This window comes from Coenobita brevimanus, chromosome 85 (assembly GCF_032717465.1).
Source record: "Coenobita brevimanus isolate Jiangsu-jjx chromosome 85, ASM3271746v2, whole genome shotgun sequence".
In the NCBI taxonomy this organism is placed as follows: Eukaryota; Metazoa; Arthropoda; class Malacostraca; order Decapoda; family Coenobitidae; genus Coenobita; species Coenobita brevimanus.
In genome coordinates this window covers 6,916,185-6,943,129 of record NC_137038.1, presented here as the reverse complement: position 1 = coordinate 6,943,129, position 26,945 = coordinate 6,916,185, and the positions used below count along the sequence as shown (strand labels likewise).

Here is a 26,945-nt window from a genome sequence, read left to right as displayed (position 1 = left end):
GGACTGCTGGGCCTTGATAGCAGGCTGTGAAGCCTATGCTTAGAGTCGGACACATTAAAAAAAAAAAAAAAAAAAAAACTAGAACACCGTAAAATTGTCCAGAAACAATTTTGATAAAGAAAAACCAACCACAGTCATTGCCTGCTAGAAGCGAGCTACAAAGGGACCTTGAGGTCAAGGTCACTGAACTTGTGAGTCACCGTAGGTCGCCACAATCTATAACTCCACCAAGCTTGGTGACTAGCTTTAATCCATCCATTCATCCATCATCTAACCCTGTGTTGCCCCATGAGGAGCGTATGAGCCCGGGGCTAGGCAAGTTGGTCCTGACATTTAAGATGAAAGTGACCAGCCTTACTCATCCCTGAGTGTTATGACGTGAACAGTAAACTCCAACCATCCCATGGATATAAACCTACACAGGCTCAATCCAACTGGAGCGCCGTAATTACCTACTGTACCACCAGGCGCCATAATTTGGACTAGCTTTAATCCTTCATTTAAAATTAGGCGACATCCGGAATATCCGGAAAAGTTCCAAATTTTTACTGCAGGCGATCACAAGGATATTCATTCGATTAAGATCATACTCCTTTCAGACCTGTGACCATCTTAAGGCTATAATGCAGCATAGTTTCAGCTCTGCCATCAGCAGCTCCTCAGAAAGCGTGAACACTAAGTTAAGTGTGTTCCGTATAATATCCAGAGATGCGTGGACAGATTGCCTTCATATTTGACTATAAGAAACGGACAGCTCTCCCTCTAAGTTGACCAGGTTTGAATACTGTAGGCCATGTAGTCACTGAGTAATCGCAATTTATTTAAGAAAAAAGAATAATAATAATAAAGAATATTGACAAACCCAATAAAACTTCCAACAAGGATGTAGAAAATTTTAATAATAATATCACAGCCGACTGGTGGCAACAAGAACAAATTACACGTGACCGTAGTGGAGCTGACCACTTCATTCCCTTCACGTATTTTTCATGTTATTTTTACCCTTAGACGATTTGACTGTGCTTAGGAGAGATTTTTGAACGTCACCTGTACAAGGATGCTTTAATGTGAGTAAAATCGTCTGAAAAGGGCAAGAATAAGCCCCATTGACGTTCTCGATTGGAATAAGAGAGCATTATATCCCGATTCCACCCTGCTCTGTTCCATTTAAATAGGCTTAAATTTGACATCTCACAACCATCAGTGCTACGCTGTAACAAGGGATTACGACTGAGATATGATGCTAGTCACGAAGAAGTGCTGTGGAAAGGATGTGGAGCCATAGTGCTGTGTAACTTGGCCATTGAGCTATGGGAAATAAGCAGTAAAAGGACAAAAATCTCCGTCTAGAAGTAGATAAACTGAATTAGCCACCTTTATATGACACCTTAAAGTGTTTTCATGTTACTCACCTACGATTTTATGCAGTGTTGGTGCAGTGGCCGTTATCTCTGGATTACCGTGTCGTTTTTTTTTAATTTTATTCTAGTTACTTGCACACGCTTTATTTAGCACAGAGGAGGCCTGTCGTAATGAAGACATCGTTGCTTCCAAATGTCACTAACCATATTGTTTTTGTTGCTGTCAGGTGATTTGATGCTGCTTAGGCCAGACTTCTTGTAAGCAAGGCGCTGTTGCCACCTGATTCCACCAGCCATCTCACACACACACACACACACACACGCACACGCACGCATGCGCGCGCGCTTTTATATATATATATATATATATATATATATATATATATATATATATATATATATATATATATATATATATATATCTTGTTACTGACAGTCTTATTTAGTGTATGTTGGGCATCTCGTAGTGAAGGCTTCATTAAGAACTGACCCGGACGAATATTATATTCCTCTGTTTTTTTTTTTTGTTTTTTTCAGCTTTCTTTTTAGGGCACAAATATTGCAGGATACATAAATAAATACATACACACACATTTATATATATGTATACAGTATATTGTGTGTGTGTGTGTGTGTGTGTGTGTGTGTATGTGTATGTGTATGTGTGTGTGTGTGTGTGTGTGTGTGTGTGTGTGTGTGTGTGTGTGTGTGTGTGTGTGTGTGCAAAAAAATGAAAGTTCTTCACCCGTGAAGAATCCTGTGTTCATGTTCGGGTGTTGCACTCTGGCGAAGTGCAGAAACGGTTTATGTCCAAAAAACAATACTTGCTCATTGGCCCTTATTCGTTAAATTAAATATGAGAGAGAGAGAGAGAGAGAGAGAGAGAGAGAGAGAGAGAGAGAGAAATTAGTATGACATAAGCCTAAAGGACCTTGGCCAGTGGCGGTACCAATAGTGAAGGAGATTGGTGGTCATTTAAGTGATAGAGAATCCAGTCTCCTTCACCACAGGTACCATTACAAGCCAAGGTCCTACGGGGTTATGGATCGTAGTCTTATTGCCGTAGAAGATTTTGTAACATACTTATTATGCGCATTGAACCTAACCCTTTCAGTCCGACAGCGTGATTTATCGATGTATTACAAACTCTAGACAATTTTAATAATGTTTTGGGAGACATATTGTAGTGAAGCAGCACATAGAGTCTCTAACCTCTCCAAAGTTCAGTAAAGTCCTCATGAAATTGCAAGAATGAAGTGAAAAGTACATCATCAGATTGAACGTAATCATCACCCTGTACGTTATAGATGCAAACGATGTCATTAAGTAGATACGATTAACACTGAGGAAAATATGAGGGTGTAATATGTGAAATTGGTTACCAGGAAGACGTACTAAGGTCGGTCTCTTTTCATCTAACGGAACAAGGCAACTCTTACAACTTTAATACTGACTCGTGGTTGCATGACATTTAATGAGCCTTAGTTGTGAAGTGGTAATGAGTCCCCTTGGTTACTATTCAAATCCTCCATGCAGTCTGATTACACTTGGCCACCAACTGAGCTGAAAGGGTTTAGCGATCTGTCAAGTGAAAATCTTAATATATGTCACTGATTGGAAGGCCTTAGACGCAGATGATGGATTGGTGTTGTATTTAATGAAGTTGATTAGATAGTAGAACTGATACCGCTGAATATTGCGTAAAAGGGTAATAGGAGCAGTGAGGAGGAAAGGAGCAGTGTTGAAGAAAAGAATAGTGAGGAGCAGAGGGAGTATGTAGAGGAAGGGCTGGGTGAGAGGGAGCAGAGCAGAGGGAGTATGTAGAGGAAGGGGTGGAAGAGAGGGAGCAGAGCAGAGGGAGTATGTAGGGGAAGGGGTGGAAGAGAGGGAGCGGAGCAGAGGGTGTTTGTAGTGGAAGAGGGGTAGCAGAGCAGAGGGAGTACGTAGAGGAACGGGTGGAAGAGAGGGAGCAGAGCAGAGGGAGTATGTAGAGCAAGGGGTGAAAGAGAGGGAGCAGTTTGGAGGAGAGAGGACGGTGTCGAGGTGTAGAGGAAAGACTGAGGAACAGTGTGGATGGGAATAGAAGAGTGGGGGAGAAGTATGGAGAAAAGAAGCAGCGAACAGTGGAGAGAAAGAGAGAGAGAGTAGTGGGACTTCCTGGAGGAGAGGTAAGGCAACAGTGTGGAGGAGATAAAAAGAGTCATTACTGGGGAGAAGAAACAGTGTGGGGGAAGGGGTACAGTGGAGGAGAGTTGACAGTGTATTGGAGGGGGAAGTCTGAATGGAGAGAAAGTGTGGAGGAGAGGAAAATAAACATTGCTGAGGAGGAACAGTGTGGAGAGGAGGATACGGTGGAGGAGAGGGGACAGTGTGGTGGAGGGAACAGTGTAAAGATAGTAATGAAGTAGTGAGAAGAAGGAATTATGTGGAGGAGAGGGAGGGGAGGGGGGCAGTTTGATGGAGGAGGCTGTGTAAAGGGAGAGTGATGGTGTGGAAGAAAGAGAAGGAAAGAAGCCGTTTTGGGGAGAAGGAACTTTGTGGAGGAGAGGGGTTCAGTGTGGTGGAAGAGGCTGTCTGGAGTGGTCAGTGGGGCTGCCTAAGGTAAAATACTATATAGCCTAGGTAATTCCCAGGCAGGTAGGTAGAAAGGGTGGGAGGGAGGGAGGGAGGGGAGATGGCCAGGTAGACAAGGAAGATTTTACTGAACCAATCATGGTTGCTTCGGCCGTAGGCTAAAACCAGACAGTTTTATTCAGTTGAGGGTGAGACATAGGAGGCTGCTAGTGTGATGGATTTGAAGGAGATAATCCCGTGTATAGCCCTGTGGCCCTGCATTGTCTGTCTTTCACTCAACCTTGCATTGCTGAAGAGGAAGGCAGTTGCCTTCGATACAGCAAGAGTAAATCTTCGAATCCCATGGTTATTACCAGCTTGTTGCTCATACCATTGCCAATACTACCCCGCATTAGTATATTACCTGATCTCCGTGCCCAGGCTGCACTGCACTCGTAACATTCGTATATTTAACCCTTTACAGTATCAGAAGTACTCGTGTTTGTGCTACTGCAAGGTCAAATTGTTTAGCTTAGAAAAATTGAAAGTGGATCGAAATGGTTGGTTGCTGTAAGTATGGAGCCTCTTTTTTTTTTTTTTTTTTTTTTTTTTTAAAGATCCAAGTCTGATAATAGACTGGATATTGTGTTTCCTTAGGCACAGCAGCTCTCCGGTTCTACAACCCATGCCACTTCGGCGCTAATACCCACCTTCCATATTGAATAGTTACTAGATCTACCCCTGTCAGGACTGGTGTAGTGGTATTAATGGGGATGTTTTCATGACTTGTTGGTGGGTCTTATTTAATGATCAGTAAAGTGCATTAACGAAGTTGAGATTATAATTATCATTCTCTTCCCTGCCTCGGCGTGGAATCGAACTCCTTACCAAACAGCAGATCTCCGACCACTATATAGCTCATGGCAATCGACCAAATGACTCTCGCACAGGTGTTTGTGAACCATGGTAAAAAGTAAATAACTATACATATACCGGTATATAAAAGTGAGGAAACTTTTTGCGTGTGAAGTGGAGCGTGGCTTGGTAAGGCCTGACTGATGAGTGAAGGATTATGCGGCCCATTTCGCTGGCCACTCAGTTCAAGGCTGTGGTTTGGTGCTTTCTGTCTTGTATATGGATTTTGCCTACACCATTATTAGTGTGAATTATTATTATTATTATTTTTATTATTATTATTATTTTTTTATTATTTATTTTAATGGTGGTAGTAGTAGTAGTAGTAGTAGTAGTTGTTGTTGTTGTTGTTGTTGTTGTTGTTTGATAGCAGTAGTAGTAGTATATAACATCACTATTGTCTGTTGGATTTGTTTGTATATCTAACACTACAAATATAACTTTAACAGTACACGAACATTTACCCACCAGATAAGCCTTATTTATATTGACGTGTAGCGTATACAATGAAAATAGATTAGTTAAATGCCAAGGTTATAAAACAGAAAATGTGATAGTGTCCCATTGAAGTATGGGGGTGTGTCCTCGTAGTGGCCCTTGTGGAGAGAGAGAGAGAGAGAGAGAGAGAGAGAGAGAGAGAGAGAGAGAGAGAGAGAATGTGGTAGTTTTGAGGTGATATATATTTTTTCCTGCAGTTATGTCTTGTTAACGATCTCTCTCTCTCTCTCTCTCTCTCTCTCTCTCTCTCTCTCTCTCTCTCTCTCTCTCTCTCTCTCTCTCTCTCTATGACATTTGTTCCCTTTCTCCTTTCTTCACTCCCCTCCCTTCCCTTCTCATCCCCTCCCCTCCTCTCCTCTCCTCTCCCCTCCAATCCTCTCCTCTCCCCTCTCCTTCCCTTCTTCACTTCTCTAAGCCTGTCATCTTTCCTACTCTCCCCTCAGTTCCCCTCCCCTCCCCTCTAATCCTGTTTATTCGCTCCGTTCTCTCTCATTTTCTTCATAATTCTCTCTCCCTCCCTCCCTCCCTTCTTTCCCTTCTTTCTTCCTTTCTCTCCCTCCTTTCCGTTGTCTTCCTCCCTCCCTCCGTCTCTCCATCCTGTTGTTTTTCCCTCCCTCCCTCCTCTGGTATTTCCCTAGTTATTTTTTCCTAGTGTTTTTCCCCCTCGTCTTGTGTCCTTTGCCCTTTTGCTCCTCCACTCCTCCCACCAACACATTTCCCTCCATTCTCTCCTTCCCTTCGTTCTTTCCTCCCCTCCATTCTTTCCTTTCTTCCCCTCCCTTCCCTTCCTCACTTTGCTTCTATCTTTCCTTTCATCCCCCTTTCCTTCTCTTGTCCCTTTTACTGTACTCCCCCCCCCACTTCCCTTCCCTTCCCTTCCCTTCCCTTCCCTTCCCCTCCCCTCCGCTCCCCTCCCCTCCCCTCCCTTTTCTTCTTTTCTCTTTTCTCTTCCTTTCCTTTCCTTTCCCTTCCCTTCCCTTCCTTTCCCTTCCCTTCCCTTCCTTTCCCTTCCCTTCCCTTCCTTTCCCTTCCCTTTCCCATTCCCTCCTATATTCTCCCCATTTCTTCCTTCCTCTTTTGCCATCCGTGCCTTTCATAAAATACTTGGCTATGTTTTAAACCCTTCCTTAGAACAGGCGGCCTCGGAGGGACCATTGTCTGTTTTCCTCTGCACTCCTTTTTCCTCCACTTTCTTCCTCTCCCTCTCTCCTCCCCCTCCTTCCCCTCTCCCCCTCCCACCCCACCCTCCCTTCTCCCCCTTCTCCCTTCCCCAGACCCCCTCGCCCTGGTCCGTTCTCCCTTTTTCCCCTCTTGTCGTCCCCTCTGTTTCTTCTAATTTCCTTCAGTCTTCTCTTCCCTCCACACATATACCCTCCCTTTCTTCCTCCTTGTATTTCCTTCCATTACTTCCTTACTTCTCTCTCTCTCTCTCTCTCTCTCTCTCTCTCTCACACACACACACACACACACACACACACACACACACACACACACACACACACACACACACACACACACACACACACACACACACACACACACACACACATCTTTCCCTTTCACATTTCTCTCTTTCTCCCTTTTTTCTGTTCCTCAGTTTCCTTTCATGCCTCTACCTTTCTCCCTCCTCTCCCTCTCTTCACTTTATCTCTCCCTTTCCCTCCTCCTCTCCCGTCATCTCCTTTGTACTTTCCTCTCTCTTAAAGATTAATATGTATTTTCTTGCTACTTTCCATCCATCATCTCCCTTTCCCTCACCCTTCCTTCCCCTCTCTCTTCACCCTTTCCCCCACTTTCTTCCCTCTCTCCCTTTTCTTTATCCTTTTTCTTCATAAAATCCTTTCTGCTCGTCCTACTCCCACTCTCTCTCTTTTCCCAACTCTTCCTCCCCCCTCTCCTCCTCTCCCTTCTCTTCCTTCATCTCCCCTCTCCTCTCTTCCTTCACCTCCCATCCCCTTCCGTATCCTCCCTCCCCTCTCTTCCTTCACCTCCCATCCCCTTCCTTGTCCTCCCTGCCCTCCCTTCCTTCACCTCCCATCCCCTTCCTTGTCCTCCCTGCCCTCCCCTCTCTTCCTTCACCTCCCATCCCCTTCCGTGTCCTCCCTCCTCTCTCTTCCTTCACCTCCCATCCCCTTCCTTGTCCTCCCTGCCCTCCCCTCTCTTCCTTCACCTCCCATCCCCTTCCTTGTCCTCCCTGCCCTCCCCTCTTTTCCTTCACCTCCCCTCCCCTCCCCTTCCGTGCCCTCCCCTCTCCCACACACTTGAACTAATCCCCAGCTGAAGTTTCCTCCCTCTCCCTCCCCCATCCCGCTGCCTCAATATTTCTCTCCCTTCATTCTTACCCTCAATTTACATTTTGTTCCTCCTTTCTTCCATTTCTCACTAGTTATTATTTTCAGTGCCACTGCTTTTCATCTCTTTCTCTCCCCCTCCATATTCTTCTCTCCCCATTTCCTCCTCTCCCTATCCCTCTTATTGTTCTTCCCCCCTTTCCGTCCTCACCTTCCCATTCTTAGTCTCTGTTATCGTCTTTCCTTTTCTCCAGTCCTCTCCCCTATTCCCATCCCATCTCTTCCCTTTCCCTCTGTCCTCTTTCTTCTTCCCTCCCCCCTCTTTCCCCCTTCCCTTTCCAGTCTCACCCTTTCCCCCTTCCTTTCTAATCACACCCTTTCCCTTTTGCCTCCCCTCCTCACTGTACCCCGTTCTTCTCATCTCCTTTCCTCTGCTCCCCTCTTCCATTCCTTCCCCCTCCTTCCTTGTCCTTCCCTTCCCCCTCCTTCCTTGTCCTTCCCTTCCCCTCACCCCTTCCCTCGCCTCTGCGCCCGTCTCATCGTCTTTGCTGCTCTCCCTTTTCCTAGTCAGTTCTCCCCTCCCCTCCCTTAGTCACTGCTTCCCTCTCCTCTCCTCCCCTCCCCTCCCCTCCCCTCCCCTCCCCTCCCCTCCCCTAGCCTAATCTCCAGCTTAAGTTTCCCTCTTCTCCCCCCTCCCCCCCCGGCCCCCTGGTGGTGAAGCAGGATACTAACGGGAGCCGGGTCAGGGGAGGACACCCACCCCGCCACTCCCTCACTATCTCACTCCCTCACTTGAACACTGCCACACTCGCCCACTTGAACGCTGCCACACTCACTCACATGAACACTTTGCCACACTCACTTACTTTACACATCCACTTCGTCTCACTTGGACACTACCACATTCACTCCATCTCTCACTTGAACGCTTACTCACCCACTTGGACACTTTTACATAACTCACACCCACTGTCTGACTTGGACACTAGCGCATTCACTCACTCATTATCTCACTAGCTTACTCTCGCACATTCAGTCCCTCTAATTATTCATTTCTACTTCATTTGGGTTGGTGTATGTCAACTTTGGTGGATGTTGTAACAATAGTTTGGACGTTTATTGTAGCTAAACTTCCACTGTATAGATAGATATTGGCAGATAGATAGATAGATGGATAGCTGTTTATTGACCGCTACATTCATGGACGTGTTCAGGTGTCAGAAACCCAAAACTGTTCAACTTTAACATGGCTTAAAAGAGTCTACTGTAGTTTGAATGCCGAGTTGTAGGAACAGAGTAACACTAAAATATGATGCTAGTCATGAAGAAGTGCTCTGGAAGGAAAACGTAGAGCTGTAGCATTGTGTTTTTTCTGCTACTGAGATGTGTGGACTATGCTGCAAAGGACAAAAATCTGGGCCAAGTTATGATGAAAGGACAAAAGGAAACTCGATTACTTGAAGGTCCAGCTTGATGATTGAAATTTGCTTCCTTCCACATCCCTTCTCTCCCTTCTCCCCTCTCCTCTGCCCATCTTCATTTTCCCTCTTCCTCTCCTCCCCTTTCCATATTCCTCCCCTGTCACCCTTTTCTGTTTTCCTCCCTGCCTTTCTTCTCTCCTCCCTCCCATTTCCTCTCTCTTCCCCCTCTTCTGCCATCTCTTTTCCATTTACCCTCCTTGTCACGGTTTCCTCTTTTCCTCCCTTCCTTCATACCTTCTCTCCTCTCTCATTTCTCCCATCTCTTTCATCTCTTTCTCTCCTCACTTTTCTTCTGTTCCTGCATCCCTTCTCTCCTATCTCTTTTCCTTCAAACCTTATATCCTCCCTTACCGATCACATTTTTCCTCTTGTCTTCACCTTCCCCACCCTTATCCCCTTGTCCTCACCTTCCCCACCCTTTTCCCCGTGTCCTCACCTTCCCTCCCTTTTCCTCCTTTCTTTCCTCTCTCCTTTCTTCCATACCCAAGGACTGCGGACGTCGGTATACACATGCGCAGAGGGCAGTGAGAAGGATAAAGCAAAATAACCTTTATCTATTAGGGGGTCGAGTTTGGGGTTTACGTTAGTTTGGTGGCAGCTGGTTCAGTGGTTTACACACACACACACACACACACACACACACACACACACACACACACACACACACACACACTCTCTCTCTCTCTCTCTCTCTCTCTCTCCTTCACCTGTTACCCTTTCACATTTTACCTTTCATGCCCCTCCTTCACACATGACCTGTCTCTCACTCACTCTGTCCACCCGCTTACTCTCAACTTGCTCACAATCCATCTCTCTCTCTCTCTCTCTCTCTCTCTCTCTCTCTCTCTCTCTCTCTCTCATTTCCCTTTCCGGTCCAGCCCCCTTCTTTTTCTTATTCAGCAACCCTTCCAATTCCCCTCCTCCCCCCTCGTTCACTCTCCCCTCTTTCTCTTTTCCTCCCTTTCCTCTCTCTTCTTTCTCTCTCCCTTTCTTTTATTTTTTCTCCCCCTCCCTCATTTTTCCTTTCCCCTCACTGTCATTTTCCAACTCCTCTTTTCTCTCCACCCCTCACTACTTCCTCTTTAATTTTCCCTTCCTCTCTTTCCCCTCCCTCCTCTTCCTCTCCTTCCTTCCGTTTCTCTCACCCCTCCCCCCGCCTGGTCTCCCACTGCATTCTCTCTCTCTCTCTCTCTCTCTCTCTCTCTCTCTCTCTCTCTCTCTCTCTCTCTTCCCAAACAGACTTCTTCCCACTCTTTCTTTTTCTGCTTTTTCTGTCTGTCTTCCCCGTCCTCCTCCTTTTAACTCTTTCATTTTCCCTTCCTCATCCCTCTCTTTCCACTCCCACCTTTTTCCCCCTCTTCATCACACCTCCACCTCCCTGTGTCTCCCTTTTCTTCGTCTTTTCCTCTACCCCTTCTTTCTGCCTTCTCCCCCTGTTTCCCTCCCAGCCTCCTTTTTGTCTTCCTCCTCTTCCTTCTACCTTCCCTCTTCCGCCCCCTCCCTCACTCCTTCCTTTCTCCTTCCCCCTTACATGGGCAACCGGTTTAGGGCAGTAATCTTTTTTCTTTATTTCCTTGTGGTTCTTTCCAGTTTATCCTCCTGCCTCCATCTCCTCATCTCCTCTGTTTCACCATTCTCCTCTTTTCTTGCTCTTTTCTCCTTATTTTTCTTCCTTTTCTCTTGTTCTCTCTCCCTTTCCTCTTTCTCCTTTCCTTCTCTTTCTTCTTTTGGCCGCCTTCCCTCCTTTCATTTTTTCCTGTGTTTGTCCCTTTAGTATTTCTTCCTCCTTGCTTACTTCATTCCTCTTCTTCCTTCCTTTTTCCCTGTTTTGTTTACTTTTTTATACCGTTTTCCTTCTTTCCTTGCTTCCCTGCTTCCTTCTTTCCTTCCTCACCGCCTCCAGCTTCCCTCCACTCACCTCCTTTCTCTCACCTTTCCTCAGTTTCCCTTCTTTCGTCTTTCATATCTTCCCCCCCCCCCCTGCCATTTCCCCTGCTTCCTTTCACTGACACTGACAACCTGTTTCCTCCCCCACTCGCTCTTACGCTTCCTCTTCCTCCTTCTCTCTTCCTCCTCCTCATCATCATCATCATCAACATCATCATCATAATCATCATCATCATAATCGTCGTCATCATCATCCCTTGTCTTTTATATTGCATCTCATCCTCATACTCCGTCGCCTTCTCTCTCTCTCTCTCTCTCTTTTCCCTTATCCCCCCTCCTCCTACACTTTTCCCTTACCCCTCTCCTCCCTATTCCCCCTACCCCCTACACCCCTTCCTCCCTCCCACCCCTCGTTTACGCCACCTGAGAGCTTTCGTGCGTAACTCCAGGCCACAACACTCACGACGTGGCCTATAGGTATGGCGACTGTGTGTGTGTGTGTGTGTGTGTGTGTGTGTGTGTGTGTGTGTGTATGTGAGAGAGAGAGAGAGAGAGAGAGAGCGCTTTGTTATACCTCGATTATGATGCATTTATGTACGTAAAATCGCGTGGGAAATTCGTTCTTTCGTTACATCCGGGTCTTTGTGTGTGTGTGTGTGTGTGTGTGTGTGTGTGTGTGTGTGTGTGTGTGTGTGTGTGTGTGTGTATGTGTATGTGTGATTTTGCATGTGAATATGTACTACTATGATTTCTTATCATGTGTATATTACACTGTTATGTGTGTGTACTTCCGGGTAGTTGTATGTGCGTATATAATCGTGTACGATTGTGTGTGTGCGGCAGTTATGTACGTGTGTGTGTATTACTGTATGCAGTAATATTTAGCGTATTTATGTTATCCGTGATGATGTGTTCACCGGTATGCTTTTATAAAAGTATAGTATCAGTGTAGCCTTTGTACACCAGTGTGTTTGTGTAACTTATACCATACATGGAGACTGGAATATATATATATATATATATATATATATATATATATATATATATATATATATATATATATATATATATATACGGTATATATAAATTTATGTGTGTGTGTGTGTGTGTGTGTGTGTGTGTGTGTGTGTGTGTGTGTGTGTGTGTGTGTGTGTGTGTGTGTGCCGTTTATACACGGCAGTTCTTATTCATGAGTGTTGATGTGTATGTATAAGTTGGCGCATTGGGAGCATGTACGAGAGAGAGAGAGAGAGAGAAGCATTGGCTCTTATCTAAAGCTTCCCCCACTATCTTTTAAACAATGGATCTATGATAATATTAGTACAAAAAATGGAAAGTGTTGGGGTGGGAAGTAGACATTGCAACATTTAATTAACCCGATTAAATGTGGCAACGTCCGGTTCTCTCTCTCTCTCTCTCTCTCTCTCTCTCTCTCTCTCTCTCTCTCTCTCTCTCTAACACACACACACATCATATATATATATATATATAGATAGATAGATAAATAAAAATCAGAACTCATTCACGTTGCGAGACAGTAAACGCTACTTACGTCACTCACCTACTAATAAAAAAATAAAGAAATACAATATATATATAGTAGGGTATCGAAGAAATAAATCCAATATTTATTTTATATAAGGAATGAAAAGAACACATATAGGAGGATATTATTAAGGAAAACATGTGATATTTAGCTGGTATATTTAAAGCATGGAAGGAAAACATCTTGCATTATATAGTCAAGAAGCACTTTTGCATTATATCATCAAGGAACACATGGGGCATTTCGCCTGTATAGTTAAGACATAAAAGGAACACACCTCATTAACAAGGAACATAAGTAGTTTGGCCTTTATGGTTAAAAATGAAAGGAACACAGATATCACTGTATGTATGTAGTCAAGGAACAAATCTTTTCTCCATACCCAGTCATCTTGCAAGGCCGTGGGAACTTTTAGGTTGGAACAATAAACACGTCACTACCATGTTTTTGTTCCGTTGTAATTGTCAAGGTAACAGGTATACTCAGGTAACACCCACGCTCCTTCCTCTACGTAACACTCTCACTTGTGTTTTATGGATGGGAAACACGACTTTTCGCAATATTTCCGCACTTGTTTTATGAAGAGATAAACACGCTCTCCTCTGCTCAACACTCGCTCGTTTTTTTTGGTCAGGTAGTATATTCCTTTTCACAATTTGACTCTTGCTTTTCTTTTTTATTTTTTTCCTTTATTTTTTTTTAGGTAACAAAATCTCTCCTCTACACAACACACATGCCAAGCTTTGCCAATTCTAGTCATGCAAAGAACTGTGTGTGTGTGTGTGTGTGTGTGTGTGTGTGTGTGTGTGTGTGTGTGTGTGTGTGTGTGTGTGTGTGTGTGTGTGTGTGTGTGTGCTAAACTACAGACGCAGTGACATAAACCAAGCCACCCTGCAAACTGTCTTGTAATCACGTCTTCCCAACTCATTTTTTCCAACTGACGTCATAAGATTGTATACAGCTAAAAGTGAGTCATAGGAGCCTGTGTTTTAATTATTTCCATTGGAAGTGTTAATACTGTTGCTATTCACACTTTTGGTAATCAGGACAACCTTGGTACTGAATTTTAACTATGCTTTTTTTCCCTCTGACCTGCCCTAAACTTACCATCTCACCATCTTGAATGCTGAGTTGTAAAAGATTAACGCTGGAATATAATGTTTGTCTTGAAAAATTTCTATGGATAGGATGTATAGTCATGGGATTGTCTTTTTCTGCCTTTGAGCAACGTAAGTCACAAAAAGAATAAAATCTGGGCCAAGTTAAGGTGAAAGAACTACCGAAATACGCCGTAAGATTTTATTCAACCGAGGGGCGTCAAATGAATGAATGAGAGAGAGAGAGAGAGAGAGAGAGAGAGAGAATATATATATATACCGGTATGTTTGCTTTCAGGTGTCGAACTTGGAGAAAGAGAGAGAGAGAGAGAGAGAGTTAATATGTGTGTGTTTGCTTTCAGGTATCGAACTTGCGTAAGATACAACAGGGCATCGTGGATTACTACCAGGAGCAGCTGAACCAGAACATCAAACACTTCCCACTGCCAGACCTCAACAAGATTGGTATGTACACGTGTCACTGTTTACGTATTTATTTATTTATGTATTTTGTTTCTGTATGTATTTATTAATGTACTTTATTCTCTTTATTGATGCTAAAGCTTTAACTCCTTCACTCCGATTATTATTATTATTATTATTATTATTATTACTATTATTTTTATTTTATTTTATTTTATTTATTTTTTTTTTTTTTTGCTACTTCTAGACTTCTTTATTCAACTCAGGGAGATTTTTACCTGGGGGGGGAGGGGATAGATACAGCCTCCGTCAACATCTTCACGTCAAAAGATTTTCCTTAAGATGAAAAAAAAAAATCGTCTGAAGCTAGACTGTTTTTACTTTAACGTGGCCTAAAATTACCAGCTCTCCTTGTTCAGTACTGAGTTGTAGCAATTCATCAACACTCGGATATGGTGCTAGTCACGAAGAAGTGCTGTGGAAAGAGTGCGGAACCATAATACTAACTTTTTTTGCCACTGAGCTGCGTGAAAGAAGCTGCAAAACGACGAAAATCTGGGCCAAGTTAAAGTAAAAGGAGTATAGTAAGAAAATTAATACGTCATCGGATTGAAGAGTGGAATGCAGGTCTCTGTTGTTTACGATCGTTTTATGGAATGCCAGCGGTTGTTAGGTATGGTTAGCCTGCATCCCACATTTCATAGTGCAGTCAGCAGCGAGATCAAGCGAGACATGTTAAGTCTTCGTCACCTGCATCAGAAATGTATCGTCAAAAATTCAGAGCTTACCTACCCGAAGAGTAGATGACGATGATGACGAGGAGGAGGAGAAAATGATGATGATGATAATGAAGAGGAGGAGGAGATGATGATGATGATGATATGACAACGATGCTGCTGCTGATAATGATGATGATGAGGAGGAGGAGAAGATGATATTGCTGTTGATGATGATGATAAGGAGGAGCCGGCGGAGAATGATGATGATAATTTTGGTGGTGGTGGTCTGTCTTTAATTCATAGGTCATTGTACCCCACTGTTTTTAAGTTTTTACTGGTTGCAGTACACTTTTAGTACGTTTTGGGTCACCGTACAGTCAGAGTCAGAAGTTCGTATATTGTTCCAGTGCAGCCTCACAATTAGGGCATGTCCTTCACTTCCCTCCCCGATGCTTCATATCAGGGAGAAACATACGTGGCCAGAGAAACATACCATGCCTCTCGCAGCCGTGGAATATTAACCAGAAGCCAATGGGAAGCAGAAGAGGCGAAATAAGAGACGAAATTTTGTATGACACCGTTCATTGTGGAAAATATTATGTACCCAGTTGCTTCTCCCCCCCCCCCTTCCATTAAACAGCAGCTTGACATGTACCCAACGTACTGCATTGTTTTTATCATTATTGGAATAGTACGAAAGCCTTGAATTACGTGGGTCATTACTGTTTTAATGGACGTCTGTTTAGTGCGTTAAAACTGTAACTGGGGTGTGGCCCATAAGAGTTGAAGTCCGAAGGAAGATTGAGGTATATTGCTTACATAATACCAAGCCGGGGCGAGCAACTAGTTACTCCTCTTACAGGTCAGGGTTAGGGTAGTCTTGCCCCGGGTCCCCACCCTTCTTCTAGGGGCAATAAATGGTGAAACAATAGGACAATCATTTATATACTTTACAATATACTACAACCGGCGATATTGATCTCGGTTCATAAGTCTTCCTTCATAGACCTGTGTTCTAAGCTGCACGAGAGTCGTCGTAGTACCTAATCCTTGACGATTTTTTTTTGCATATTACACCTAACCATTCCCTTGCTTGCTGTGTGTATCATTTAATCCATCGGGTTCACAGTCAGACGAGCCTGGGATTGCAACTAGTATAATAATAATAATATTAATTTATAAATATTTGCATAACATATATATGGATACTGAGATGCAGTGCGCGGAATAGATCGCCCAGGAAGAGGTGTCAAGAAATACTCCAAAGTCACTGCATAAATGCCCTAAACTGGTATGCTTATTTCAGTACTTAAGGTCATTTCAGCATTGCAAGTTTTGCTTTCTCTTCACAGGATGATTTTTTTTTTTTCGGTAGCCTTAACCTGACGTAATCCTAGTAAACAAACGTTACCTCAGCCAATCTAGATCTTCCTAGAAAAATAAAGTGCTTAAAATGACTTAGAAATTTGCTACCCGTTAAATGTATTGGTTATTCTCTTTTTTTCTTTCATTATCTCTGTGAAATTATGGGAAATTGATGATGATAATGATGATGCGTCCATATTATGTGGTGGTGGTTGGTGGTGGTGATGATGAGGACGCCTGTAGTACCGGTATGTGGTTTTGTTTGATGATGATGATGCGCCCATATTATGTGATGATGATGATGATGATGATGATGATCCTGACATCTGTATTATGTGATTTTGTTCAGTGATGATGATGAGGAGGAAGACACCTATATTATGTAATTTTGTTTGATGCTAATGATGATGATGATGACACCTAGATTATGTGATTTTGTGTAATGATGATGATGATGCGAGCACGCCTGGATTGTGGTTTTGTTTCTCTACGTATAATTTGCTTTTTGTTGGCGAGTCGATTTATACTGTTATACCAGAGCCTCTACTGTAACGCAGATTCTCTCTCTCTCTCTCTCTCTCTCTCTCTCTCTCTCTGTATCGGCATTTTTCTTTATGTACCTAATGTTCTCCTGTCAGCGGTTTGATTAACATATAGTTATTTTTCGTTTGCTGGCTTTCTGGACTCTACCTCACCCCATCTTTAGGTGGGAAAAGAGGTCTAGGTTGTGGTGATGATGATGATAGTCGTGGTGGTGGTGGTGGCGGTGATGGTGGTGATGACAACGATGATGATGATGGCGATGATGAACATGCTACTGGGTGTGGATATTCTTGATGAAATTGGTTTATATATCACTAACCTGCATGTCTATAACGAATTTACTTTAATCATATTGCTTTTTTAGATATAACGCATTTATTTCTCATTAACAGTTTGCATGAGTCTACGGTATATCAAAATTTTCCTTTAGAGGTATTCTGTATAGCCGGAGTAAATGACTTGGGCCATCGTGAATTTGCGCGTATGTAACAAATTGCAGCAACATGGCAGTCTGGATGGCATTTCGTGAAGTTGCACATCTTCAACATTTCTTGTCTGTATTTTGTAACAGTATCTTGCGCTAGTTTCAGCAGACGCCCCAGAGAGGGATGCGAGGACGTGACACACACACACACACACACACACACACACACACACACACAGTTTGGGTGGTGGGGGCTGCGAATTACTAACATACGTTTTTGTTAATCACGGTTTTCATAATAGTCATAAGTAGGATGTGTAGCTTTAATGTCTTTTTTCTATGTCGTCTTTGTCATCGGTATCTTGTTATGGTTGTTATTGCTGTTGTTGTTGGTGGTGGTGGTTTAGCTGCTGCTGTTGTTGTTGTTGTTGTTGTTGTTGTTGGTGGTGGTGGTGGTGGTGGTGTTGTTGTTGGTGGTGGTGGTGGTGGTGGTGGTGGTTTTGTTGTTGTTGTTGTTGTTGGTGGTGGTGGTGGTGGTTTTGTTGTTGTTGTTGTTGGTGGTGGTGGTGGTGGTGGTATTTTTGTTGTTGGTGGTGGGGATGTTTTGTTGTTGTTGGTGGTGGTGGTGCGTTTGTTGTTATGGTTGTTGATGTTGATGTTTGTTGTTGTTATGATTGTTGGTGGTGTTGTTGTAACCCCATGGTCCTTGGGATGTGAACCCAGTGGACTGCAGAAAACCAGTCACTTGTATTGGGCGCTTCCAGGGATCTAATGTTGTTTATGTTGTAGAATTATGTGTTATGATAGTGAGGGTGCATAAGGTAAAGTTGTTGTGGTGTGAAGGGATGCATTACAGTGAGGGCATAATATATTGGTTTTGAGTGGTGTTTTGTGGAGGTACTGAAGCAGAGAAGGATGATCGGCCACATTATAGTCTGATAGGTGAATTTGAGCCGTGGCAATTCATGAAGGATGCTGTGTGGATGAAAGTTGTGGGTGGTTGTGTGTTTTTGTACGTGTTGTGAAGAGTAGTACCGGGAAGAGGAAGGCATCACCACCACCACAGCCACCACCACCACCACAACCACCACCACTACCCTGTTTACATGAGATAAAAGATCTTGAGTCGAAGAATAAAGCTCTTTGATCTCTTATTGAACATAAATTATAAGAGAAAGAAGTCATAGTTGGAGCCCCCTGCCCCTGTGTTTTAGGAGTTAGAAGACAGACAGCATTGGAGGTGGTGAGGGATGAGGTCAGCAGGAGTGAGGGTTTTCATTCTCCTCTGATGTATCTATTTTTAATCGTGACACACAAGGAGGACATAGGTAGACAGCACAGCATTGAAAAACGTTATACCCATTTTTTTTTTTTTTTTTTTTTTTTTTTTTTTTTAAGTTGCAGCAGTTTCAGCCCGACTTAACTGAAACTGCTTTATTTCAGTGTATGGGTATAGTTTTTATACCGTCTAACCATTTCACTCTGATGATATATATATATATTTGCACATTACGCCTCAACATTACCCTCTTCTATTGTCAGTATTGCTTTAATATCAGCATATTTTGCTCCAGTAACAAACAAAAGGATAATGGGTGTAATGTGCAGAATAAACCGCTAAGGAAGCTGTGTTACGAAATCTCCAAAACCACAAATAATTTTACCCAATGAACGACAATCCTCGCCAAGTTAAGGTGGCAGAACAATATACATATATTTTTTTAAGAATTTGTGTCCGTCTGTAATTTGTCTTTTACCTCCTTATTTCCCGTACCTCCGTGATGGAATGAGATAATAGCTACCACGGCTTTACATTCTTCCTTGGCACTTTTTCGTGACTAGCATCATATTTTAGTGTTACTCTCTTGGTGCAGCTCAGTGTCAGAGTGAGACTACGACGACTCAGCATCATCTCCATAGCACTTTTTCGTGACTAGCACCGTACTCAAGTGCTAATCTCTTGTTACAACTCAACGTTCAAGATGGAGAGATGGCAGTTTCAGGCCTAATTACAGTGAACAGACTATAGTGAATGCTTTACTAGTAAGGTGTCACTGCACTGTCGTAAAGTTTGGTTGATACACGACAAGATGCAATTTTTCGGGAGGTTGTCAGACGTTGTAGCAATTCGTTTAACGTGCTGTTTTGCGTTTTATGATTTTATATTTTCTTGTGTATTATTTATGTCTTTTGTCGACGTCCATAACAGGTAACATACAGTGGCGCGTTGTTTTGCGTTTAACACCTGAGTATTCTTTTGTATGTTATTTATGTATTTTCCGTATTGGCGTATTGAGTACATCTCTTACAGTGGAATATTATCGTGCTATGTGCGTATAGACTTTGTGCAGAAATAAAATGGTTAGGAAGAGGTGTACAAGATTTTGAAAGATTATTTAGTAAAGGGGAAGGTAATAGCGGAAAGGAGGAAGGCGGTATAAAGAGGAGAAAGAGTTACAAGGGGTTAAAAGGACAAGTATTGCCTCAGAAAGTATTACGAGCCATACCGAAGAGGTACCATGAATGAAGGGTGAGGAGGAGGTAGGTGGTGATGATGTGTGAGAGAGAGAGAGAGAGCGTATTAGATTAGATATTGCGTACACTCACATTACGGTACGCGTTACGCACTTCACACGTATTGCACCTATATATGGCGAATTTCGATGTACGCAACCAATGTATTTCGTAATATTTCTTCCTTGTCACAGCAGACTTGCATCTCGTAAAGGTCTGATGCATCATTAAACTTTGATTTATTATTTTAACGTTTGTCCGATTGTTTTGTTGTTATTATTATTATTATTATTATTATTAGTAGTAGTAGTAGTAGGCCTAGTAGTAGTAGTATTTTTAGGGGGGTCGTTGTGTCTTGTTTAGTTGGATAATGGGTTCTTGAAGGTAATGGTGGTTGTGGTGGTGGTGGTGATGGTGGTGGTGATGGTAGTGTCTGTGGTGGTGATACTGCCGATGATGGTGTTAGTAGTGGTGGGGAAAGGAGTGGTAAATAATTGGAAATGATGAACGTATTAGAAATGTTGGTTGTAGCGATGGTTATGATGTGGCAGTGATGATAATGACTTTATGGCAGTGGTGTTCCTTTGGAGGGAAGTGCTAGTGGTGATGGTGGTGATAGTGATAGTGGTGAAAATGGAGATCATAGTGGTGTTTACATTTATATCGATAGTGGTGATAGTAGGATGGTAATAAATGTTAATTCTTATAGTGATATTGATGGTGATAGTAATAGTTTAACAGTAGTGGTGATGGTACGGTAGTAACTGATAATGCTGGTAGTGGTTGTAGCGGTTGTGGTGATAATGGTGATGATGATGATAGTGGTGGTGATGGAGGGCGAAGTAACGGAACCACACCTCACCTCTGACCCTCTCCACCACAACCACCACCACCACCACACTCCACCTACACCACCACCACGCACTCACCTCGCACACCCAGTCCTTCTCTCAGTTCCTCACTCAGCTAAGTCAATCATTCAGTTAATTAAAACAGTAAACCCAGTCAGTTAATTCAGTCAGTCAGTTAGCCATCTCGTCAGTCATTTAATTCAGCCAGTCTACTAATTCATCTCATCAGTCAGTTCTCAGTCAACCAGTCAGGCATCTCGTCAGTCAGTTTAGTCAGTCAGCCAGTCACCTTACTCTTCAGCATTTTATATAGTTATTTCGTCAGCTAAGTCTGTCAGTGGACTATCACGTCAGTCAGTCAGTTAGTCAGTAGCCTCAGTAAGGGATTGTAGGTCAGTTAGTTGTCAGTTGATGGCACACTAATCACTCCGGTCCGAGAGAGAGAATGGGAGGGGACGTACTCAGCAGTGAATGAATGAATGATGCACACACACACACACACACACACACACACACACACACACACACACACACACACACACACACACACACACACACACACACACACACACACACACACACACACACACACACACGCTATGAGTACGTGAATGACAATGAAAAGAGGAATGAAAGTATACATACTCAGTGCATGCATACATACATATAAGCATACGCATAAATAAATATACATATACACACACTGAGAGAGAGAGAGGGAGATGTAACAAGACTGCATGTTCAAAGGAAGTGAGAGAGTGCAAGAGAAAGAGAAAGAGAGAGGAAGACAGCAATTTTAGGCGGGGTTAAAAATGGGTCCTGTGCGTCTGTGTATGTCTGCTTGTGTGCGTTTTGTGTGCCTGTGTGCGCATGATAGCTCACGCGATTGCCACTGCACGTCTCTCTCTCTCTCTCTCTCTCTCTCTCTCTCTCTCACACACACACACACACACACACACACACACCATTCCGCGCTCGTGTGTGTGTGTGTGTGTGTGTGTGTGTGTGTGTGTGTGTGTTGATGGGGTGGTGGTAGTTAAGATACAGGTGGTCAAAGTTGTGGTAGATTGATTGGTAGTTTGAAATGTTGGTTGGTGGTAGTTGTGGTGATGGATTGTGGTAGTTAAATAATGGGTAGTGACTGGTACCGTGGTGTCGGTTGTGGTAGCTGTGGTGATGAGTGTGGTAGCTGTGGTGGTCATTCTGAAAGTTGTAGTGGTTGTCTTTGTGGTAGTTACTGAAGTTATTGTGTTCAGTATGGTAGTTGTGGTGGTGATTGTGGTAGTTGGTGTGGTGTTGTCGAGTGGTAGTTATAATGGTCGTATTGATTGTGGTAGTTGTGGTGATGATTGTGTTGTAATTGCGGTACTTGCGTTGATGGTGGTAGTTGTGGTGAATGTACTAAGTGTAGTTGCGATACTGGTAGTAGTTGTGGTGACTGAGGTGGTGGTGGTGGTGGTGGAGAACTTGCTTGAGATATGTAAGGTCAGGTCTGAGAGAGAGAAAGAGAGAGAGATAGAGAGAGGAAGGAAGGAAAAAAAAAGTAAGAGATGAACAAGATGAATAAAAAAGTGAGTAGATATGGAGAATAAAATTGAGAGAGAGAGAGAGAGAGAGAGGATGGAAGGGGGGTAAAGCCAAAGACGTGTGACTCACCACTTGCCCTCCCTCCTCCTCCTCCTCCTCCTCCTCCTCCTCCTCCTCCTCCTCCTCTCTCTCTCTCTCTCTCTCTCTCTCTCTCTCTCTCTCTCTCTCTCTCTCTCTCTCTCTCTCTCTCTCGCCCCTTTCCACCCTCCAGCATCCTTCCTGCCTGCCTTTCCTCTCCGCCCCCCCCCCTTGTCTCCTTCTCTCTCATCTCCCTGCATTCTTGCCACTTCCTCTCCCCCCTGTGTGTGTGTGTGTGTGTGTGTGTGTGTAACACCTTAAATCCTCCTACCTGTAGTTTTTTATCCCTCCTCTTCCTCCTCCATCATCGTCATCATCATCATCGTCATCATCATCATCATCATCATTTTCACCACCCGTTCATCAAGTACCAGGATACTAAACAATAAACCATACAGGAAAAGAATATATAGGGAAACAGTAATATATAAACCTAATCATATAGACCAGGACATTTTTTTCCATCCATCTTCATTCCACTTTATTCACCCATATATTCTCGCCATCCTCAGACGATTTTATTCACATTGTCAGACTTTTGGAACTAGAGGGATTGGCTATAGCTTTCATTAACGTCTTCGATATGATAAATCTTTTCTAACCTGTATAAAATCGTCTGGAGCAAGAGTATGTAGTATGAGGACGTTGAAATACGAGGGGTTAAGGTCTTTCGTTCGAAAAATCTCGCCTGAGCTGAGGAAAATCGTCTGGTAGTAGAGGAATAAAATTTGAAACAAGAAGGAATACTCAGAATGCAACACCCGCGCCCACCAGCTGGTCAAAGGGGCGTATATGTGGCCCTATGTCCTTGACCTTTCGTACATTTACTCATAACATCGAATTACTACCGTACTTTCTTGTCTAACTCTTAATCTTTCCACCAGCTTCATTCTTGCCTAACCCTTAACCCTTCCACCAACTATCAGTTAAAAAGTTTGATTTGAACCTACCCATTAACATTGACCTTTGGCCTTTCCCTGTGACCCTGACCTTTGACTAATTGTTGACAAAATTGCTTATCTTTATCCTTGTTTTATCCTGAATACTCCCACAAAGTTGAGTTTGCATTGGATAAGAATTGCTTGGTTGACCTTGCCATGTTATCTTGACCTTTGACGTATTCTTCTGAGAAAACTACGTCAACCTGATGGGTGGACCTCAACTCACCCAATACATTTACACACACACACACACACACACACACACACACACACACACACACACACTCTCTCTCTCTCTCTCTCTCTCTCTCTCTCTCTCTCTCTCTCTCTATTTACGAATGCTCCTGTAAAAATGCTTCGCCATAGTAAGGTTGTTGAAAGAAGATTGATGACACGTGATAAAGAAACAGAAAATATGTCGTTCTGGTTAGTCAGTTAAAAAAAATATTATAGAAAGTGGTAATATAAGTGTAAAGTGTTAAATAAATAAATAAATAAACAAGTGCTGTATCGCCAGACATTCTTTTATTCATACTGATAAAACTTGTTGTGCGGCGCTTGTAGTTTGTACCCACGCCTGTACCCCCCCCCCTCTCTCTCTCTCTCTCTCTCTCTCTCTCTCTCTCTCTCTCTCTCTCTCTGTATAGGGACGTGGATGTTATATTCTGGAATCTAGGGAAAGGTTTACACAGCAAAAACTGATGGTCTTGCCCTTTCAGTCCAATAACTTGTTTTCCATTTCAATCTTTGTATCTATAGCCAGACGCCATAATCCCGTAAGGGGTGGCCACAAACAAATCGCCTCTGTGTCGCCCTGTCCCCTGCCATTTCGTAGCCCTACCCCCAGCTCACACACGCCCTCTTATACCTGTCCATCCCTCCTTTTCAGTCCTCCTATTTCCAGATGGTTTTGTTTACCTTGAAGACTATTATTTATTTTGATACAGAGGCGTCAGGTCTTTCATTATGCCCTTCTTTACGTGAAATCTTTAGTAAATGAAATAAAACCGTACGAAGATAGCGGTAATAGTAACAACGTCGTCGGGTTGAAGGGGTTTGTGATCGTGGTACAGTCGGTAGGTATTAGGCGCATATTCTAAGTGGTATGGGGAGGCTCGTAACATCTCCCCCGCAGCGATTTATTTCACATGTTACATCTAAACTTTCTCTTGCATGTCCTTAATACAGTTTCCATAGCGACACAGCACCAACATCATAGGCCTACAAGAAGATATTGAGGTATAATATGAAGAAGAAATCGCCATGGAAGCACTGTTACGAAATTCCAAAGCCACTTCACATGATCCTTAAGCCCAAGCCGTCTTCTAATCGGTGGTAGATGCGTTGACTGGCTTGGTTAGTGGTTGTGGTTGTGGTTGATGGTGGTAGTTGTGGTTGTAAGGGTAGGTATGGTTGTGCTCAGTGGTGGTAGTCATGGATGATGATGATGGTTACTGTGGGTGTTGTGGTTAATGATCGTAGTTTTTCGTGATGGTGGTCGTTTTGGTTGTAGATGTGTCCATGGAAATGGTAGTAATTGTGGTGGTTTTAGGTCGTTGTTGTGGTAGTAGTAGTAGTAGATGTATCCTAGACAGTCTGGCCGAACAGCCCCGAGTCCCTTAGGAAGGCCACGGCCGAGACCGGGCTTTCCCACAGAGCTCTCAAGGAGTGTATGTTGTGTTGTTGGCGTACTGTAGGTGATTGTGTGCAGTGCAGTCTTCCATAATGTGCTTAGTAGTATGGGGTGCTGTGTTGTATTCTGGACAGGCATCAGCGACGGAATCATCCAGCCTCTTCTGATAACTAGAGGGCTGGATGATGCCGTTGTTGTGGTTGTAGGTGGTGGTTGTGGTTGCAGATGTGTCTGTGGGAATGGTGGTAATTGTGGTGGTCGTAGGTGGTGGTTGTGGTTAGTGGGGGTGGATGAGATGTTTGCCCAGGGACATAGCCAAGGTCTGTTTCCTTCCCTCCCTCCCTCCCTCTTCTTACCTCCCTCCCTCCTTTCCTCTCCTTCGCTACCTTCCCTCCCTCCCTCCCTCCTTTCCTCTCCTTCGCTACCTTCCCTCCCTCCCTCCCTCTCTCAGCTTCACTCCCCCATTCCCTCCTAACTCATTCACACCTTTACTCTCTCCACTTCTCTTTCTTAGTCTCTCGTCCCTTATTTCTTCTCCATTCTCTTGACTCATATGTATCTTTTCTATATCTCACCCGTTCCTCTTCACCTCCTCTCCTCTCTCAAACCTCCCAATTTCTGCTTGACACTCCTTCGCCCCTCGTCCTTTCTTCCATCCTTCCCTCCTGTTTTCTCCTTCACCCCATCACATTCCTTTACATACTCATCTCTTTCTCTTCTTACCTCCTTATCCTTTCTCTCTTCCTCTTTTCATCCTCATTACTTCACATGCATGCACGTCCCTCTTCCAAGTTAATCATTTCTAGTTTCTCTTCTCTTTCCTACCTCTTCCTTCCTTCCCACCTTGTCCTCCAAATCCTCCTTCTGACACATAATCAGCTCTTTCTCACACTCTACCCCTCACTCTGTCTCTCTCTCATCTCCTTCACACTCCCCCTCCCCCTCCTCTTCCCCGTATCCTGTTGTCCATCACTCTTTCACACTCCTATAAACCATTCCTTAAACTCATTTGCACTTCTCTTACAGCCTCTCTCCCTCGATGTCACTCCCTTCTCCCTCCTCTCCCCACTCTCCTTTCTCTTCCCCCACCTCCTACCCCTTCTCTTATCCTCCCCTCCCCCTCCCCCCTCATTTATTTGCACCTTCTCTCACCTTCCCAAATACTTCTCACTTCCTTTCACTCTCTCCCCCTTGCATCTTCATCGCTGTCGCCTCCACACCTCCTCATACTTTCTCCCTCGCCTCTTCATTTCTCTTCCTGTCCTTCTCATATCTTTATTCCCTCTCCTCTCTCCCTTACATCTTCCTTCCTTCTCTCGTCACTCTCTTCTTCTTCACATCCTCTCATCTTATTCCCCCTCTCCTCTTCCCTCCCTCTCCCTTCTGAGTCCCTCTTGCATTCTTCCTCTCCCTCCCTCTCACTTCCACCTCATTCCGTGGGACATTCCTCACGCCCACACCTCTCTACACGCTTCACATCCTTTCTCCTTGGTGATGACGTCCTCCTGCAGAAGAGTGCAAAGGAAGTTAACTTAAAATATCAGAATAACCCTACGGGACTCTAGTGTGTAATTTATAAGAAGAAATTGGCTGGCTGGAAAAAGTGAGAAGGATGGTTATAGGTAAGGACGAAATCCTACCTCTATGGCTAAACCTGTAGAAAAAAGATATAGATAAAGGAGTGTAGGAGTGTGTCATTAGTAACATCTCTTTGTTGTGTCCCCCTTGATGTACTGGAAGCAAAATATCCAAATAGAACTATATAATATTCCAAAGTTAAACAAGTAATTATATCTGTCACATTGGCCGCTGAGAAGCATGTTTGTTAGGTATATTAGTCATTATTTTACCTTTCCCCGTCTTTGCTACACTTCTTGCACATTCTTCTTGTCCCCATTGCCACGTCCCTTCTTCCATTTTCCCTGCCTTCCTTCCTTCCCTCATTCTTTCTTTCTTTCCGTCCTTCCTTCCCTAATTCTATCTTTCGTTCCATCCGTTCTTCATTGTTTCCTACCTACCTTCCATCCTTCTTTAATTCTCTCCTGCTTCCTCCGTTAATTCTTTCTTTCATCCCATCCTTCCTTATTTCCTTCCTTCCTTCCTCCGGTCTTCCATCCTTCCTTCTTTCCTTCCCTCTCTCCCCTCGGCCTTCCCACCGCCCTCACCCTCCTTCACCTCTTGGCATACTTTTCTCCATGTTCATTTTTTTTCTCTCCCATTTTCCATCCTTCCCTCTAT

The 26,945-nt window shown here is 43.6% G+C and overlaps 1 protein-coding gene across 1 annotated transcript in view; it reads left to right on the top strand.

Annotated features, from left to right (window-relative positions):
• LOC145410375 (protein Hook homolog 3-like) overlaps positions 1 to 26,945 on the top strand; it is a 200,823-nt gene that overhangs the window by 94,879 nt on the left and 78,999 nt on the right. Inside the window, exon 4 of the mRNA XM_080280527.1 lies at positions 13,992 to 14,094. Coding sequence (XP_080136653.1) covers positions 13,992 to 14,094 — 103 coding nt within the window. The remainder of the gene's footprint in view (positions 1 to 13,991; positions 14,095 to 26,945) is intronic.